Here is a 16506-nt window from a genome sequence, read left to right on the forward strand (position 1 = left end):
GATTGGCATTCCTCAATTCTTTTGGAGTGGAACACCTCCCGGAAAGAGTCAGTCCTCCAGTCTCATTGACTTTTTCCTCAATTTCTTTCCCTTTATATGTCATTATTGCTTGCTTATAGTTCCACGAGATAACCTTTGTATCAACCACTGGCAACTGGGTCACTGGCTTAATAACAACAGCAGTAATGGGAGCCCTTTTCACGACCACAACAGGCTTGCTTGGGATCCCTAGCACAATCAATTTCGGCTTTTCCTGACTTGCCCCAACATCCTTCGAAGGCCCTTTCACAACCAACACGAGTTGCTTCACGTTGAGCGTACTTAGTTTCTCCGTCACCCCTTCAAATGTCAAGGGCATTGATTTTGTAGAGTCTAAAGCCTTAATTGAATTACCTTCACTAGCACGAATCATCATGACGGACTTGGAAAAATTTCGAGACTCCCCATCCTTCCGAACTATTTCAACCATGTGTGTCTCTACATGGGCTGGCAAAGGATTTTGGTTGATGTTTGGTGTATCCGGGATCTGTACTATAATTTGATATGTATCAATAAGCTCTTGGTTTTCTCTCTTCAAATGCCAACACTTCTCTATGTCGTGCCCCGGGGATAGACGATCTAGGTCAATGTCTTTATTGTACAGAAAAGGTCGGGCAGAGACCTGAGCCATATCATCCCATGTGTACCACTTATTAGAGTCTTGACGTGCATACCATTCTAGGGCTGCCCCACTCAAGTGCTGACTGAAAGAGGCCATCAACAACTCGTCTTTTCTGCCAGCACATCTCATCTTACTACAATAATCTCTCAAATGGGCCACATGATCTCCATATCCGTCATACAAATCAAACTTTGGCATCCTAAATCCCACAAGCAGTTGGACGTCAGGAATCAAATGTAGGTCCTTGTAAGACACACTTACTTGGCTCCATATTCCTTGCATGTTCCTTGAAGACTACTCTACGCTTTTCACTTTTCTATATATCTCATCTTGCTCTACGGGCGGGCTTTTCAATTTTAATGGGAGGCTCAAAATAAGAAGTGTAATAGTATAGATACAGGGTCTTGAAAGTTGGATCTGGAGCATAGTATTGGGTATCAGGCACTTTGAACATGGGCTCACTAGAGGATCGGGGAAGAGTAGCTTGTGGTGGAGCTACAAAAATAGGAGTGGTTAATGGAGCAGGATAAGAAGTTGTTTTGGCTGGTAGAGCATGGAAAGGTTGGGGCAAGATGCCAGGGTAGTTGTGGTAAGGGGTAAAGATTGGAGCATGTTGTGGGGAGAGATCAATAGCATTGAGAATCTGGGCTTGTGATAGTAGTGGGTTGGTGGCAGGGTTTTCAGTGTAGCTAGTGTTCAAAGAGTGTGAAGGAGGCCCACTGATCCAAGCTTGGTAGATCTCTGCCATTTATTGTTTTAGCCTTAGGACCTCTTCTTTCAACTCATATTCTAATTCAACAATCTCCTTAGACGGATCGACGACACCACTGTCCAATTCCTTACTAGTCATGGCTGCCTTGCTCTTTGACCTTGTGTTGTATGGATAACTCACAAGAATGCCACAAACTAACCACCTTCATGTTAAATAATAATTAAAATAACAAATAGGCACAAAATAAATCTAACACATTAGCGTTAGGGCATTTAGCATATAATAATATCGCATTACGTGCAATGCACCTAGCAACTATTAATGATTCTAGAATGATTTTGAGGTCAAAGGTCACTTGGCATCATCCCAATTTGTGCTCAATCCAGCCTTCCCCTCTTTTCTTTTTACTCATTTTCTTTCCTCTCTTGCACTTTTTGGTTTACTCATTTCCTTTCCTCTCATTTCTTACATCCTATAACCCCCTTCTTCTTCATTTCTTTTTTTCTCTTTTTTTCTTTTGAAAATGATTCGATCGAATCCGATGTAGGTTGCCTACGTATCATGTTAAATATGAATCAGACCAAGCATAGTTTTAAAAAAGTGATGGAAAAAAATCAAACAAAAATCTTTTTGAATTTTTCATTTATATATTTTTTGATTTTTTGAATACAGAGTAGAATGTATGATGATTAAAGACTACAGACTCAACTAGACTAGGACAAACTCCAACACAAATGTAAAAGATTCTAACACTAACGGACAAGACTCAAAAGTAAAAGACAACATAAAATACACAAAAAAGCATATACATTAAAAGCCTCCTACAACAACTCTTGAATGCGTCGGTCCCGGCTGTGGAAGTCCCGATGTGTTTGTCATACTCAAGATCTAGTGAGTGGGTCCATACCTAAATGAGAAGAATAAGACCAAATAGGGTTAGTGACTCAAGACACTATGTGAGAGCAAAACACTTCCTATTAGACACATGCAAGACGCGATTGAGGTTACTTTTGCACAAATGGCCTACGTGGACAAAAGGTAGCTAGAAGTGCAAACTCAGTTAGGACGGTCTCTAATACATGAAAAATACCTCACGAAGGCCCATATGGCCTCCAAACTCCCAGAAATCACGGTCTCTAAAATTAATTTGATAAAATGACCCCACTTTGCATAAATGGCCTATGTGGCCAAAAAATAGATAAGTATGCAAATTCAAAAGGAATGGACCTTAAAATGGGAGGACACCTTATTGTGGACTTGGGACTCTAAGACATGGGTCAATAAGTCACTTTTACAAAAATGATCCTATTTTGAAAATATGGCCGATATGACCAAGAGTGGCTAGACATGCAAGACTTGGCTATAACCCCGCAAATGAAGACCTTGAGACTCACTATAAAGATGAGGAAAGACTGGACCCAATGTGGGTTTCCTACGTAACTCGCCCCGAAAGACGAGAATTAGGTATGTGTAGTTCGTGAGGATTGGATATGGGAGAAAATTTGAAAGATACAACTGATTTGGAGAAAACTTTTTTTTTTTTGTCTTTTTAAAAAATGATAAGAAAGTGTAAAATCTTTTTTGGATTTTATCTTTTAGAAAACTGGGCAAGAAAACTAAAAGTGATAAAACTTTCAATATTCTTTCTTACTTCATTTTCCACCATTCTTTTCCAAATATCAGTCCGCCAAATGACATATTTACCCTCAAAGATGCACTATTTAGCATACATGGATGATTGAATTTCCTTTAGGGCCAGAGGTCCCATTTGAAATATTTTGGACATGCTCCTAAAAATGAACACGGTACCTAGGACCGGACCCTACTAGATCATAATGATATGACACACAAAATAATGACCTAAAGGCTGACCTACATTTGGGATTCACTAACAAGGCAATTCGGAGGAGCGTATGGTCGATGGTGGCTGCTCAAGATTTCAACCCACTCCATACGTCCGATGGCCCCCTCCTAAAATAAGGGTGACTCAACAAATAGTTAGTGTATGCGACGCGTACTACGAGGACTTGTTGCAGAAAGAACTGATTGGGCATGCATATGATGACAGTTATAAAGCAGTAACACGTAAAGGGAAAGCGATAAACAGATAAACAAATAAACAACTGAGCAACAAAATAAAAAAATAATCAAAACACAAAAATGCCTCAATTGAATATCCTAAAAAGCCTACAGGATCAAGTATCATCTCGAACGTGCAACTCTTCATCAGAGTCGCCAAAGCTGTCACACCCCATTTTTACCTTAACCCCTTTAAAAAGATATAAAGTGATTTTTAAGGCTCAAAAGGGTTTTCAATATTAAAGGTGACAAAAGATTGCGTTCAAAAGGATTTTTCAGAGTCGCCACTTGACATTTAATGTTGGTGTGCCAAATCACCATTTTGAGAAATAATTTTCCTTTCGAAACACATTTGACTCCAAAATGACTGGTTTTCACAAAGATCATGAGTTAGGGGTTTATTTGACTATAGAATTTCCATGTTTAACTACCCTAAAAGAAAAACTTATTGCGGGAATTGAATACTGATATTACTGACGTTGCAATTTTAAAGCACTAATTCATATGACAATCTAAACCTTAAGACTATATTTAAAACGATTCTACTCCTATGAAAATAGCTCTTTATTTAACAGTGTCTTAAACATGTTACTGGCCCATCATAAGCTTAGATCCAAAACTGACATCAACGGAATGAGCATTTTGTTTTGAAATCCTAAATGAAGGATAAAAACTTAAAATAAACTCTTCATGAAAAGAATGACTATTCCTAGCAAAAATATTAAGTTGATTAAACTAATGTGCTTTTTCAGGTTAGAACCAAAAATTGTACTGTTTAAATACTATTCCCACCCATGACAACTCACGAAAATAAATAATAATTTCTGTGATGACTTGATATGGCATTTATAATTTTACCCTTTATTTCTATGTTCTGAGACCTCGTATAACTCCGTTTAGCCTTTTTCGATTTGCGTATACAATCCGTGTTATTTTTTCAGAAGGGTTTTATGAGAAAATTGATGAAAATGTAAAATCATGCCTTAAAACTCAATTGAATCGACTACGGTCAACGTTTTGTGTAAACGGACCCGGATTGATATTTTGATAGCCCCGGTGGGTCCGTATCATGATTGGAACTTGGGCATATGACCGAAATCGAATTTGAAAGTCCCTACCTTGAATTAACACAATTTGATGAAAACTAGAAATCTAAAGGTTTAAAGAATTTCTAAGTTTGACCATAAGTTGACTTTGTTCCTACAGGGTTCAGATTTTAATTTCGGAACTTGGTATGAGTTCATTGTAGTATTTATGACTTGTCTGCAAAATTTGGTAAGAAACAGAGTTGATTTGACATGATTCGGACGTCCGGTTGAAAAATAGAAAGTTCTTAAGTTTTTTTGAAAATTTCATTCATTTTGGTATCCGATTCATAGTTCTAGGTGTTATTTTGGTATTTTGATCACGCGAGCGAATTCATATGATATTTTTGGACTTGTGTGTATGTTGGGTTTGGAGCCCCAAGGGCTACGGTGAGTTTCGGACGCGTGGCAGAGTGTTGAAAGAGTTAAGACTTTGCTGGTTCTGGTGCACAAGCCTCAGACCTTGCAATTGCGAGGTATGGATCGCATTTGCGATAATACAGGGCCTCTGTCAGTTTCACATTTGCGAATAACTTCTTCGCAATTGCGTAGTGGGGGCTGGGATAACATGGATCGCAATTACGATCAATTGGTTGCTTTTGCAAAGCTCCAGTGTTCGCATTTGCGAACAAACCATCGTAATTGCGATGGCAACAGAGATGTGGGCTTGTTCACATTTGCGAAACATTTCTCGCATTTGCGGGGTTTGCTTTTACGAATCCCAGGTCGCAATTGCGACATCTGCGCCTGGACAAAAGAGGAAAAAACGGAATTTAGCTCATTTCTTTCAAACTCTCAACCCTAAACATCCTAGAGGCGATTTTCCCAAGAGATTTTCTTCCTAAATTCATTGGTAATTTACTATTGTATAGTGTAGCTTGATGAGAATCTAACTTATGAAGAAGAGTTGATAGCTATTGTAGATCGGCAGGTTCGGAAGTTGAGGTCTAAGAAAATTCCTTCCATGAAAGTACTTTGGAAAGGTCAGCCGACTGAAGAGGCTACTTGGGAGTCCGAATCCAATATGAGGAGTAGATATCCGCATCTTTTTTGCAAGTTCAGGTACATTTTTATGTCTGTCGTGGACGAAGATTTCTTTTAGAGAGAGATAATATAACGACCTGATAGGTCGTTTTGAGTTCTAGCTTTTAGTTCGTGATTTGAAACCTTAAATACCTTCATTTGTTGATTTATGACTTGTGTGCATGATTCGTTTTGATTTTCGAAAAGATTAGATGTGTTTTACAAAGAAATATTGATTTTTGAACTTTAAAGTTGTTCGAGTTGACCACGGTTAACATTTTTGATAAGCGACATTGGATCGGTATTTTGACGATTTCAGTAAGTTCATATGATGATTTTGGATTTGTACGTATATTTATTTAGGGTCCTGGGTGACTCGAGGCCGTTTTAACGCTTATTATTGAAAGTGAACACTTGAAGTTATGAACATGTGAATTCTTGAGTTTTGATTCTTGATTTTTGATTGTAGATATTGTTTTGATCGTTTGAGCTTGCGAGCAAGTTCGTATGAGGTTATTATACTTGTTTGGATATTTGGATTGAGACCCGAGGGGATCAGGTTAGTTTTGAATAGGTTCTAAGGAGCTATAGAAAGACTTGAGGTTATTGGTGCTACAATTATCATATTTGCGATGGCCAGCTCGCAATGCGAGGCTCGTATTTGCGATGCTAGCTCGCATTTGCGACACATAAGGATGAAAGGCTAGCTTCGTATTTGCGAAGTTTAGGTCGTAATAGCGATCCTCACAATTGCGATGCATCTATCGCAATGGTGACTCTTGAGGCTAAGGGACACCTTCGCATTTGCGAACATTGGTTCGCACTTTCGAGCTACGCAATTGCGAACAAGAGTTCTCAATTGCAATATCTGTAGTTGGGATAAAAATAAGGAATTTTGGGAGTTGCTCATTTTAATCTATTTTTGAGACCTAGGATACTAAGAGGCGATTTTGGAGAGAATTTTCTTTCTAATTTTAACGGTTAGTAACTTTACCTTATTTTTTATTAATTTTTATTACTTTTCATAGATTTTTATCCCTAAATTTAAGATTTCATAAAGTATAAATAGAATTTTTGGGTAGAAACTTAGGATTTTATATTTTATAGATTTAAACTTTGATTTGAGATCAGATGTCGAAATAAATCACATATTTGGACTCGGAGATGAATGGGTAATGGGGATTTGGTCTTGATTTCGTATTTCAATCAAGTGGGCCAGGATTGATTTTTGTTGACTTTTTCAAATTTGTTAAAGATTGAACCTTTTTGATAATACGGTAGCTTCGAAATCTTATTTTGACTTATTTGAATATTATTTGACTAGATTCGAGTTGTTTCGAGGCTTGTCCTAAAGGAAAAGCAGTATTGGATTGTTAATTTTATTTCGGAAAGAGGTAAGTATCGTGGTTAACCTTGACTTGAGAAAATTAGGATGTAATTGAGTCTATTTACTAATTGTTCTATGTGTTGTGGGCGGCGAATATGCAAGGTGACGAGTGTATATGCATTGTCATGTGATAAAGCATGCGAGAAGAACTAGTTTATTACTTACTTTTACTTATTACTTCCCTTTATTTATTTCATGCTTTCACTTGCTATATGCCTTTACTTGTTATATGCCTTTACTTGTTACATGCATTTACTTGCTTTATGCCTTTTACTTGCTTCATGCCTTATTCTTTTATGCTACGTCGGATAATGTGATAAAGCATGCGAGAAGAACTAGTTTATTACTTACTTTTACTTATTACTTCCCTTTATTTATTTCATGCTTTCACTTGCTATATGCCTTTACTTGTTACATGCCTTTACTTGCTTTATGCCTTTTACTTACTTCATGCCTTATTCTTCTATGCTACGTCGGATAATATGTGACTACTAGGTTGTTCACGTGTTTATGATTTGTTGGAGTCCTTATTGAGATATATGTAAGAGGCTAGCTCTTGGCTCTTGGTTTCCTATCATACTTTGTTCGACTTATTTTTTCTTGTTGAATTATGTATATTCGTTCTTTTTGTATTATGTTGTGAACCTTGCCATTTTTTGTTTCTTGTTGGATGTCCCCTTATGATTTGGTATGTTGGATCGGGTTGCACGCCGTAACGGTATTGATTGTTGATGATATTGAGATTTGGATCGGGCTGCACGCTGCAACGTATTAATTATTGACAGTATTTTGATTGGATTGGGTTGCACGTTACAACAATACTGTGATTGGATCGGATTACACGCCGCAACAGATATGATATCTTGTCCTTATTTCTTGGTTGTTGTTCTCCCTTGTGGTGTTTGTGTTATAAGGTTATGTTATGTTGTTATTTTCGGGAACCTTGTTATTTATTCTCTTATTTAATCTTATGCTTTTATTCGTCTTTTTCTATATTGCTATTTCCTTCTCCTTATTACTTGTATAGGTTTATAAGTAGGTGTCTTGTCTTAGCCTCATTATTATCCCGTCGAGGTTAGATCCGATACTTACTAAGTACATGTGGTAGGTTATATTCATACTGTACTTCTACACTTCTTATGCAGATCCCAGCATTGGTCCTAACGACGCTTCCAAAGGTGATTAGCTTGGATAAATTAGGAGACTCGAGGTAGTGTTGCATACGTATTCGCAGGCTCTGAAGTCGCCTTCCTATCTATTGTACTGTTAAATTGTACCAAACAATATTATACTTTATTTCAAACTATGTATTTAGCACTCTTTAGAAGTTCATGTACTCCGTGATACCGGTCTTGGGAGGTATTTATGACAGTTGTGAATGTTTTAGAATTATTATGTTATTTTCATAGATTTCATACTTTTATTAATAATATTTTACTATTAGATGTTTAATTGTGCTTTTGTTATTGCTGTTAAGTGTTGGCTTGCCTAGTAAGCGATGTTAGGTGTCACCACAATCCCTTGGTTGGGATTTTAAATTGTGACATATCGGCCAATGATTTTTTTCGTTTATTTTCTAGTTTTATTCATATAGTTTTATATAGAAAAAGTGGGGTACAGTGGCTTGAGGGTAATAGTAGCGATAAAACTGGTGAAAGAGGCGAGGAAGTAGAGATGATGGTGGAGGAAATGAGGCAATAGACAGAGTGGTGAAGGTAGCGGCAGGAAACAAGATAAAAACTCATAAATCAATTTAAAATTAGCAATTTGACAAAATTGCTTTTTTAAGGTGGGCCCACAAATTACACGTAACACTAAGAGCCCATTTGGATTGGCTTAAAAATGTGACTTTTCAGTAGAAATAGCTTTTAATCCAAAAAATAATAAGTTGAGGTTGCCCAACTTATTATTTTTAACTTGTTTTAAATGGTTTATAATTTATTTTAAACATTTTAAACTTTGCCAAACATTGAAAAAAAATTAAAAAGAGCTTAAAAACTGACCAAACACCCTCTAGGTATTTGACTTATCATCCAAGTTAGTGCAATTGAAACACACGCAAAATGTAACATACAAAGGTTCATAAGTGTTTATTAGTACTCAACACATCAAGTAAAGGTTTTAAAATGTAACATACAAAAGCTCATCTACCAACTTTAAAAGTCGATGTGAGTTGAAGGGGCTATTAGGCCATTTTGCCTAGTTAATTTTTCCTACGGTATGAAGGTAAATTTATAGTTCGAGGCTTTTTAAGTTGTGGACCCTTTATGAACTTTTCTTCTTTGGTTTCTCTGGTGCAGAAACTTAGAACGTGGCCACTTCCAAATTGCAATATCAACAACTGCTATACAACAAAAATTAACACATGTAAATGGAGAAAAATATACTGACACATTAATCGAGAATCAAGATTCAATGGCGTTGAGATTTCATCCTTTTTCTCCCCTTTTCAACTTCCGCTCCACTAAACGAAGTCGCACAGTTTTGGCGCGCAACGAAGTCTCTGCCACTTCTAACGGCTATCCTTCTTCCACTCTTACCTCCAAGCAAGGTTGGGCACTCTGTGTGTGTGTGTGTGTTTTTTAAGTATTTTGTCACTGTTTTAGCTAACCGAGAGTCAAATTAACTACATATTGACTACCATTTTTTAACAAATGCTTTGTACTTTGGTATAACAAAAACTTATAGTAGTAAATTTAGTGTAGTTTCTGAATATGTAAACTTCAATTTAGGGAGAATGATAGCTCCAAAAATTGGTCAAGGTAACAGTATTCAACAAGCCAAAAGTGCCAAACAAATTGGGATGGGGGAGAATGTACTTGCATGCTTCTCAATTTCGGATATTCTAAAATGTATTACTAACTTTCTTTAAAAAAGATTGACACTATTTCTTTGTTAGTCCGTTTAAAAAAGATTGACACTTTTTAATATTTCCTTGACAAAAAACATTTATTGACACACAAGTGATACGATAGGTTTCATACCACAAATTTCAAAATTTTTAAAGCCATATAAATACTATAGTTTATTTAGGACCACATATCTTAAAAGTATTTCTCTTCTTTATTAAAGTTTGTGTCAAGTCAAAGTTAGACAATTTACATGGGACAAATGGAGTACTTTTTCCTTATAAAAAAAAAGAACAAAATTATGCACGATATGTCTGCCTGTTAAAAATTCCTGGTTTCTAATGTCTGTTAAAATTGTTCTCTTCATGCTTAGTATGCAACAGATTGGTATTCCTAGGATATGATAACTGATGATGTATCCAATTGTTAATCCATGAAATATGGAACTCAGCGTAAATTGACGTTCCAGCGAAGGAAAAACGCGTACTTCTGAAGTTATACTATGAGAGGATATGCTTGTGTAGACTTCTAATGCAGATAAGTTGTCTCTCTCTACAGGAACATGTTTATTTGACTGCAAGAATTATGTGCAGGCAAGCCAGAAGCAGATATCATTGTTATTGGGAGCGGTATAGGTGGGCTATGTTGTGGTGGACTTCTTGCTAGGTATGGCCAAGATGTTTTAGTACTCGAAAGCCATGATGTAGCTGGGGGTGCAGCTCACTCTTTTGATATTAAAGGGTACAAATTTGACTCTGGTCCATCATTGTTCTCCGGTTTTCAATCAAGAGGTCCTCAGGCAAATCCATTAGCACAGGTTACACTCTATCTGCTTACAATTTTGCTTTGTTTGTTTAGAATGTAAATGAATTCAAAGATAAGGAAAAAAAGGTTCAGCAGTTGGTGTATTTGAGACAAAGATACTAGCATTATTTCCCCTTTTCATACCTAGACCTTCCTTCCAAATGTTGCATTCGTCTTATGTGGATAGAACACCTCTTTAGGGCTTTATATATTAGCATTTTCTTTGTCACATCGACATTCTTAAGCCACCACTCATGAAATAAAATGTATGGGATGTTAACAAATTAAACATCCGTGGAGAAGCTGAAGACAGTTTACTGGCTTTTTCTCTACCTAGAAGTTCATTCTAGAGTGTTGTTGATCACCTAAGAAGCGCCTGATCAATCGTGAATAGCAATGACCACAAAAATTGCAGCAAATCAGTACTGTGAAACTTCGAAGAGCTAGCTATTGACGTTTTATGCATATGTTGAAGATGGAATATAATTATGGTCTTCCCCTTAATAGTTAAATATTTAGGATGTGTGCGAGTTACAAAATTCAACAGTACGTAAAACACTGAACTCAATCACCTGGATGGCTGATTGTGAAATCCTGTCCATTCACTATCTAACTGTGAAAATGAAGAATAGTGCTGGCGCTGACAAACGTTTTAATGGGATCAGTTTCACTAATATATGTATGTTGCAAACATGTATTGTATGTTAATGTGAAAGGTTATGGTGGATGTAAACCATGAGAGGCCAAGCTGCTACAATCAACGGGCCAGTTTTTATAATTGATTTCAAACATTCTTTATGCTGAATTCTGGCTTTATTGCCTTTGAATGAACTCTTTGAATTTATTTTTTATTTGTCTGTCAATGTGTTTCATCACCTTTAAGTTGGATGGTATTAGAAACCGGCTTTGATTTACTATTTGAAGAACCTACTAGCTTCCCCTCCCTTGGATAGCCAGATATGCATTTATTAGTGCAACATGCTTTTATTGACCATATGCGCTGCTCTTTATGTAAAACTACTCTATGCGTTGTATTCTGTAGATTTTGTTTCGGGGTGGGAGGGTAGCAAGAGGGATTTGATGTTTTAGGACAATAGCTTCAATAAGTTCAGGTCACCAATTTTCATTTCATTCTTATTCGAAGAAAAGTTGATGTGTCCTGTTGCTCTGTAAATCTGGTAGAACAGATGGCCTGACGACAAATATGTTCTTGATCCTTAATGCCTTTGTTCAGTGACAAATAAGTGACTTGCGGCTCCATTTTTTAAAAACATTCTTTGCTTGGCCTAATTAACTAGTAATTCTGTACTGCAATTTATTGGACATTTAGTCTGTCTTCTTGTTAGCAAATGCAACTCAACTTATTGATATGTTTCTCAGGTTCTTGATGCATTAGGTGAATCAATTCCCTGTGCAAATTATGACTCATGGATGGTATATGTACCTGAAGGTGAATTCTTGTCACGCATTGGCCCAACGGATTTTTTCAAGGTCTGACCTGCTGTTTGCTTTTGGTAACATGTTTCGTGGACATCACTAAAAATTTATCCTGTGTGTTTTCATTGTTTGCAAGCTTCACGTTGTATTTCCTTTAACATGCTTCATGATAATCTTTCTCACCATTCAGGATCTGGAGAAGTATGCAGGACCAGATTCAGCGAGAGAGTGGAGGAAACTTCTCGTGAGTATTGGATACTTTCCTTACATGTTTTCTTACATGATTTATTGCTCGAATACTCAGAGACTGAGAGACACATTTTTACAATTTAGCTGACATCTCTCGGCAGTCCCTTTCTCTCCAACTTTTGTAAGAGCTCTTTACTGTTCTCTGTTATCGAATCTTATCTCATTTGCATAGAGTGTGGTTTTTACAGGACGCAATACTTCCAATCTCAGCAGCTGCAATGGCTCTACCTCCTTTATCTATCCGAGGTGATTTGGGTGTTATTTCGACTGCTGCTGCTAGATATGCACCTTCTCTCTTAAAAACTTTTGCTCAAATGGGACCTCAAGGAGCCCTTGGTGCTACCAAGCTTCTCAGACCCTTTTCGGAAATCATTGATTCTTTGGGAATAAAAGACCCTTTTATACGAAATTGGCTAGATCTCCTAGCCTTCTTGCTTGCCGGGGTCAAAACTAACGGCATACTCTCAGCAGAAATGGTAATTATGGAACATGCATTTACCTTATAGAGATATTTCTTGGAAGTTAATGTTGTTTGCATCTATCAGAAAAAAATTGCTTGATCTTTGCTCAAGTGTCTCTAAATCATGCGTGTTGCTTCCTCCATATTTGTAAAAATATGGTAACAAGCTAGCTGTTTTTTCTCTAAGGATTTTATAATTCATCAGTTGCACTTTAGACATTAAATACTGAATTCTACTTCTACAGGAGGACCTCACACACTAATATTGGAATCAGGAAATTTACCTTTTAGATTAATATGCTAATTTTGGTTTTGCGCACACTGCAATTGTCTACTTTTGTTCTGCTTGAGATTTTGTTGGTTTTGCCGCGGAAATTAAGAGTTTCTTAAAGTTCACTTTTATAATAGGACCTCAGTTCCATCCTATGATTGGAACCCAATAGGTCGTCTTGTAGATTACTGTCAAATTTGACCTGCACACATCGCAAATTGCCTACTTATTTTCCAGTGAGTACCAGAAATTTTGAGCATATCCCAGTAAGTTTATCCCTTTTATGGATTTCAATCCCGAGTTTGTATTTGTGGTTCACTTTATCTGAGAGCTCAATTCGTACTAGAGGTGATTCAGTTTAAACTTAACTTGTTTGCTAAACATGAAATATGTTCAAACCTAATGACAAAGTCCAAAGCATGGGAATCTTCCCCTGTTTACACTTCTCATTTTGCATCACTATTGACAAATGTGATGGCTGCAACAACCTACTTTTGCTGAATGAATTTAATGGTTTTCACTTGGTTGGCATGCATTGGGATTAAGCCGATCTTGTATTAATCTCATCTTCATGTCTCACAAATTCTTTATTTGATTTTATGTTTAACCTTCTTCAATTAATTTTTCTTATTCATTAATGTAGATTAATCACTGTCATCCTTTATGCTTCATAGGTGTACATGTTTTCAGAATGGTATAAGCCGGGTTGCACTCTAGAATATCCACTTCAAGGAAGTGGAGCAATTGTTGATGCTCTTGTTCGAGGGCTACAAAAATTTGGTGGGAGGATTTCTCTCAAGAGTCACGTAGAAAATATAGTTGTTGAAAATGGTCGAGCTGTTGGAGTCAAACTAAGAGGTGGCCAAGTGAGTAAATAAAAACTATGATGCATAGTGAAATGATACACGTCGTTTTGATTAAGGTTGTGCTTTTTCCTTGTGAAAAACATAAACCAAAATATTTTATGCTGCAGTTTGTCCGTGCCAAGAAGGCTGTAGTCAGCAATGCATCTATGTGGGATACCTTGAGCTTATTGCCTCCAGAAGTTGTCCCAAAATCATACCGAGACAACATCAAATCGACCCCACAGTGTGAATCGTTCATGCATCTGCATTTGGGTTTTGATGCAGAGGTAAGCTATAGCATAACAATGCATTGTTGAGAATTCTATTAGTAGGCTGTGGCAATGCAATATGACCTTCATGGATTGAAAGTAAAAGACCACATAAACTGGACTATCCAATAATATGATATAATGATTAGAAAGGTCATTTTCGAGGTAATTATGTTAGTACTATTCTGCTTGTTCCATTCTTTTATGCTCTTCCCCTTGTGGGTGGGTTGTGGAGATATTTCCTTTTTTTCTGATTGACATTGCTTCATAGCCATTAAAACATGTCTCTGGGTGTCGCTTTTCATGGTTTCTTTTATGTCCATTGAAATGGATGTTTAGGGTATACGTGATGACCTGGGAATCCATCATATAGTAGTAAATGACTGGGACAGAGGGGTTGATGCTGATCAGAATGTCATACTGATATCCGTGCCCAGTGTGCTCAGTCCAAATCTTGCTCCACCCGGAAAGCATATTTTGCATGCCTATACCCCTGGAACTGAGCCATTTGAAATTTGGGAAGGTCTTGATCGCCGAAGCAATGAGTACAAAAACCTCAAGGCTGAAAGATCTGAGGTACTCCTTGTTCTCTTATTTATTGATGATAAACAGTGGTCCGGCTTCATTATCTACAAAATCTTGAGATGATAGTTTTGCTGATCAATTTGCATTATTTGTGTCTCATTAGTATGATGTTAGCTATCAAATTGTTAGATGCTGCGTCTTTCATCCTGAATCAGAAGTTAAGCCACAATGCTCAAGTGATTGTGCATAGCTGATTTATGCTATAGATATTTCCTGTTAAGTTTATTCTCGTTGACTTTCCTTTTCCTTCTCTGTGTTTATCTTTGCAATTTGTGACCTTCAGTCAAGAACTTGTTGAACTTTTCACTTCAGGTAGCTGTAAATAGGTGTGCATATTGAGGTCCCTTTTCACCTGATTTTCTGTTTACATGGCAGGTAATGTGGAGGGCTGTGGAGAAAGCACTTGGGCCAGGGTTTAATCGCGAGAAGTGTGAGGTGAAATTAGTTGGAACTCCATTAACACATAAAAGATTTCTTAGAAGAAACAGAGGGACTTATGGGCCAGCTATATTAGCAGGTAAGCATAGGTGGATCTAGGTCGGCTTCAGTGTGTTCAGCTGAACTCATTGCTCTCGATTTGATTAACTATGTATACATATGCAAAAATAATTAAAGTTAAATTGATAATAAAATCACACTCATTCTGAAACCACGGACCTTATCTTGGATTCTCGTCTGCAGGTAAAGGCACATTTCCTGGACATTCCACACCAATTCCACAACTCTTGTGCTGTGGAGACTCTACTTTTCCTGGCATTGGAGTGCCTGCAGTTGCTGCTAGTGGTGCCATTGTTGCGAATTCGCTGGTTTCTGTGGCAGAACATTCACAGCTTCTTGATGCTGTAGGGATATGAGGAGACTTTTAAGCTGGTTTAACGGCCTGTATTTTGATTCATCCTGTACATTGGTTATACTTTGTACAGTTCTTCCTTTGTTTACAGTAATGAATGTAGCATTTCGAATCTTCTGCTCGAAACTAATCTTCTGCAAATTTCTGCCGAGAATTTTAGATTCGAACCAGAAAAGGAATTCTTGGAAGTTGGATATCTCTCATTATATGTTAGTACATTAGTATGGGTTTAGGAGGTCAATGGAAAACGCAAACTAAAAACATTTTTCTTTGAGTTGAAATTATTTTTAGCGGCTACGTTGGCATCCACAATATTTAAGGTTTTAACAACACACGGTTGACTATATAGTAACTTAATGGTCCGGCTGGTTATTTTATGTATTTGAACTCCATTTCTCTATTTGATGCTTCATGTATGCTTCTTTGTTGTTTTGTGACTTGTGAGGATGGTTGTTTTGGTTTCGCGAAGGTTTGGTAGTGAATTGAAATACTTAGTTTTATTGTTGGAAGCTTAAGTTGTAAGAGTTGATCAAGGTTTGACTTTTGTGTAGACGATTTCGGATTAGTGATTTGATGGTTCCAATAGGTTCGTATGGTAATTTTGGACTTAGGCTTATGCCCGCATTTGGATTTGGAGGTTCCTAGGATGCTTTGGCTCTATTTGCCGAAAGTTGGCTACTTGAAGGTTTGGAGAGTTCATAAATTTGACTGCGAGTCGACTTTGATGATATAGAATTCGAATTGTTGTTCCGGGACTTGGAATAAGTTCGTTTAGTGGTTTGGAACTTGTGTGTGAAGTTTGGTAGGAACCCGAAATGCTTAGGCTTGGTTCGGACATGTTTGTGGAAGTTAGAAGGTTTAGAACTTAAGAGATTGATTTTGATCGCCGATTCATGGTTTTGATGTTATTCGTAGTGTTTTGAGCATTTGGATAAGTTTG

The 16506-nt window shown here is 37.1% G+C and overlaps 1 protein-coding gene across 1 annotated transcript; it reads left to right on the plus strand.

The window, feature by feature from the left end:
* The first annotated feature begins 9181 nt into the window (after positions 1-9181).
* Positions 9182-15692, plus strand: LOC107787313 (prolycopene isomerase 1, chloroplastic-like). The gene is made up of 10 exons (XM_016608861.2): positions 9182-9498; positions 10390-10613; positions 11981-12091; positions 12228-12281; positions 12475-12762; positions 13692-13883; positions 13991-14149; positions 14471-14707; positions 15092-15233; positions 15398-15692. Exons 1-10 carry the CDS (start codon positions 9363-9365, stop codon positions 15568-15570), a joined length of 1716 nt encoding a protein of 571 aa, XP_016464347.1. The 5' UTR covers positions 9182-9362; the 3' UTR covers positions 15571-15692.
* The last annotated feature ends 814 nt before the right edge of the window (positions 15693-16506 follow it).

This window comes from Nicotiana tabacum, chromosome 24, assembly GCF_000715075.1.
Source record: "Nicotiana tabacum cultivar K326 chromosome 24, ASM71507v2, whole genome shotgun sequence".
In the NCBI taxonomy this organism is placed as follows: domain Eukaryota; kingdom Viridiplantae; phylum Streptophyta; class Magnoliopsida; order Solanales; family Solanaceae; genus Nicotiana; species Nicotiana tabacum.

Bases quoted from the DNA above. Each gene is read 5' to 3' on its own strand.
- LOC107787313 (XM_016608861.2), top strand. From the start codon at position 9,363: ATGGCGTTGAGATTTCATCCTTTTTCTCCCCTTTTCAACTTCCGCTCC. The intron at 12,092-12,227 runs GTCTGACCTGCT...CTCACCATTCAG, and splicing joins GCCCAACGGATTTTTTCAAG to GATCTGGAGAAGTATGCAGG. The intron at 12,763-13,691 runs GTAATTATGGAA...TATGCTTCATAG, and splicing joins GCATACTCTCAGCAGAAATG to GTGTACATGTTTTCAGAATG.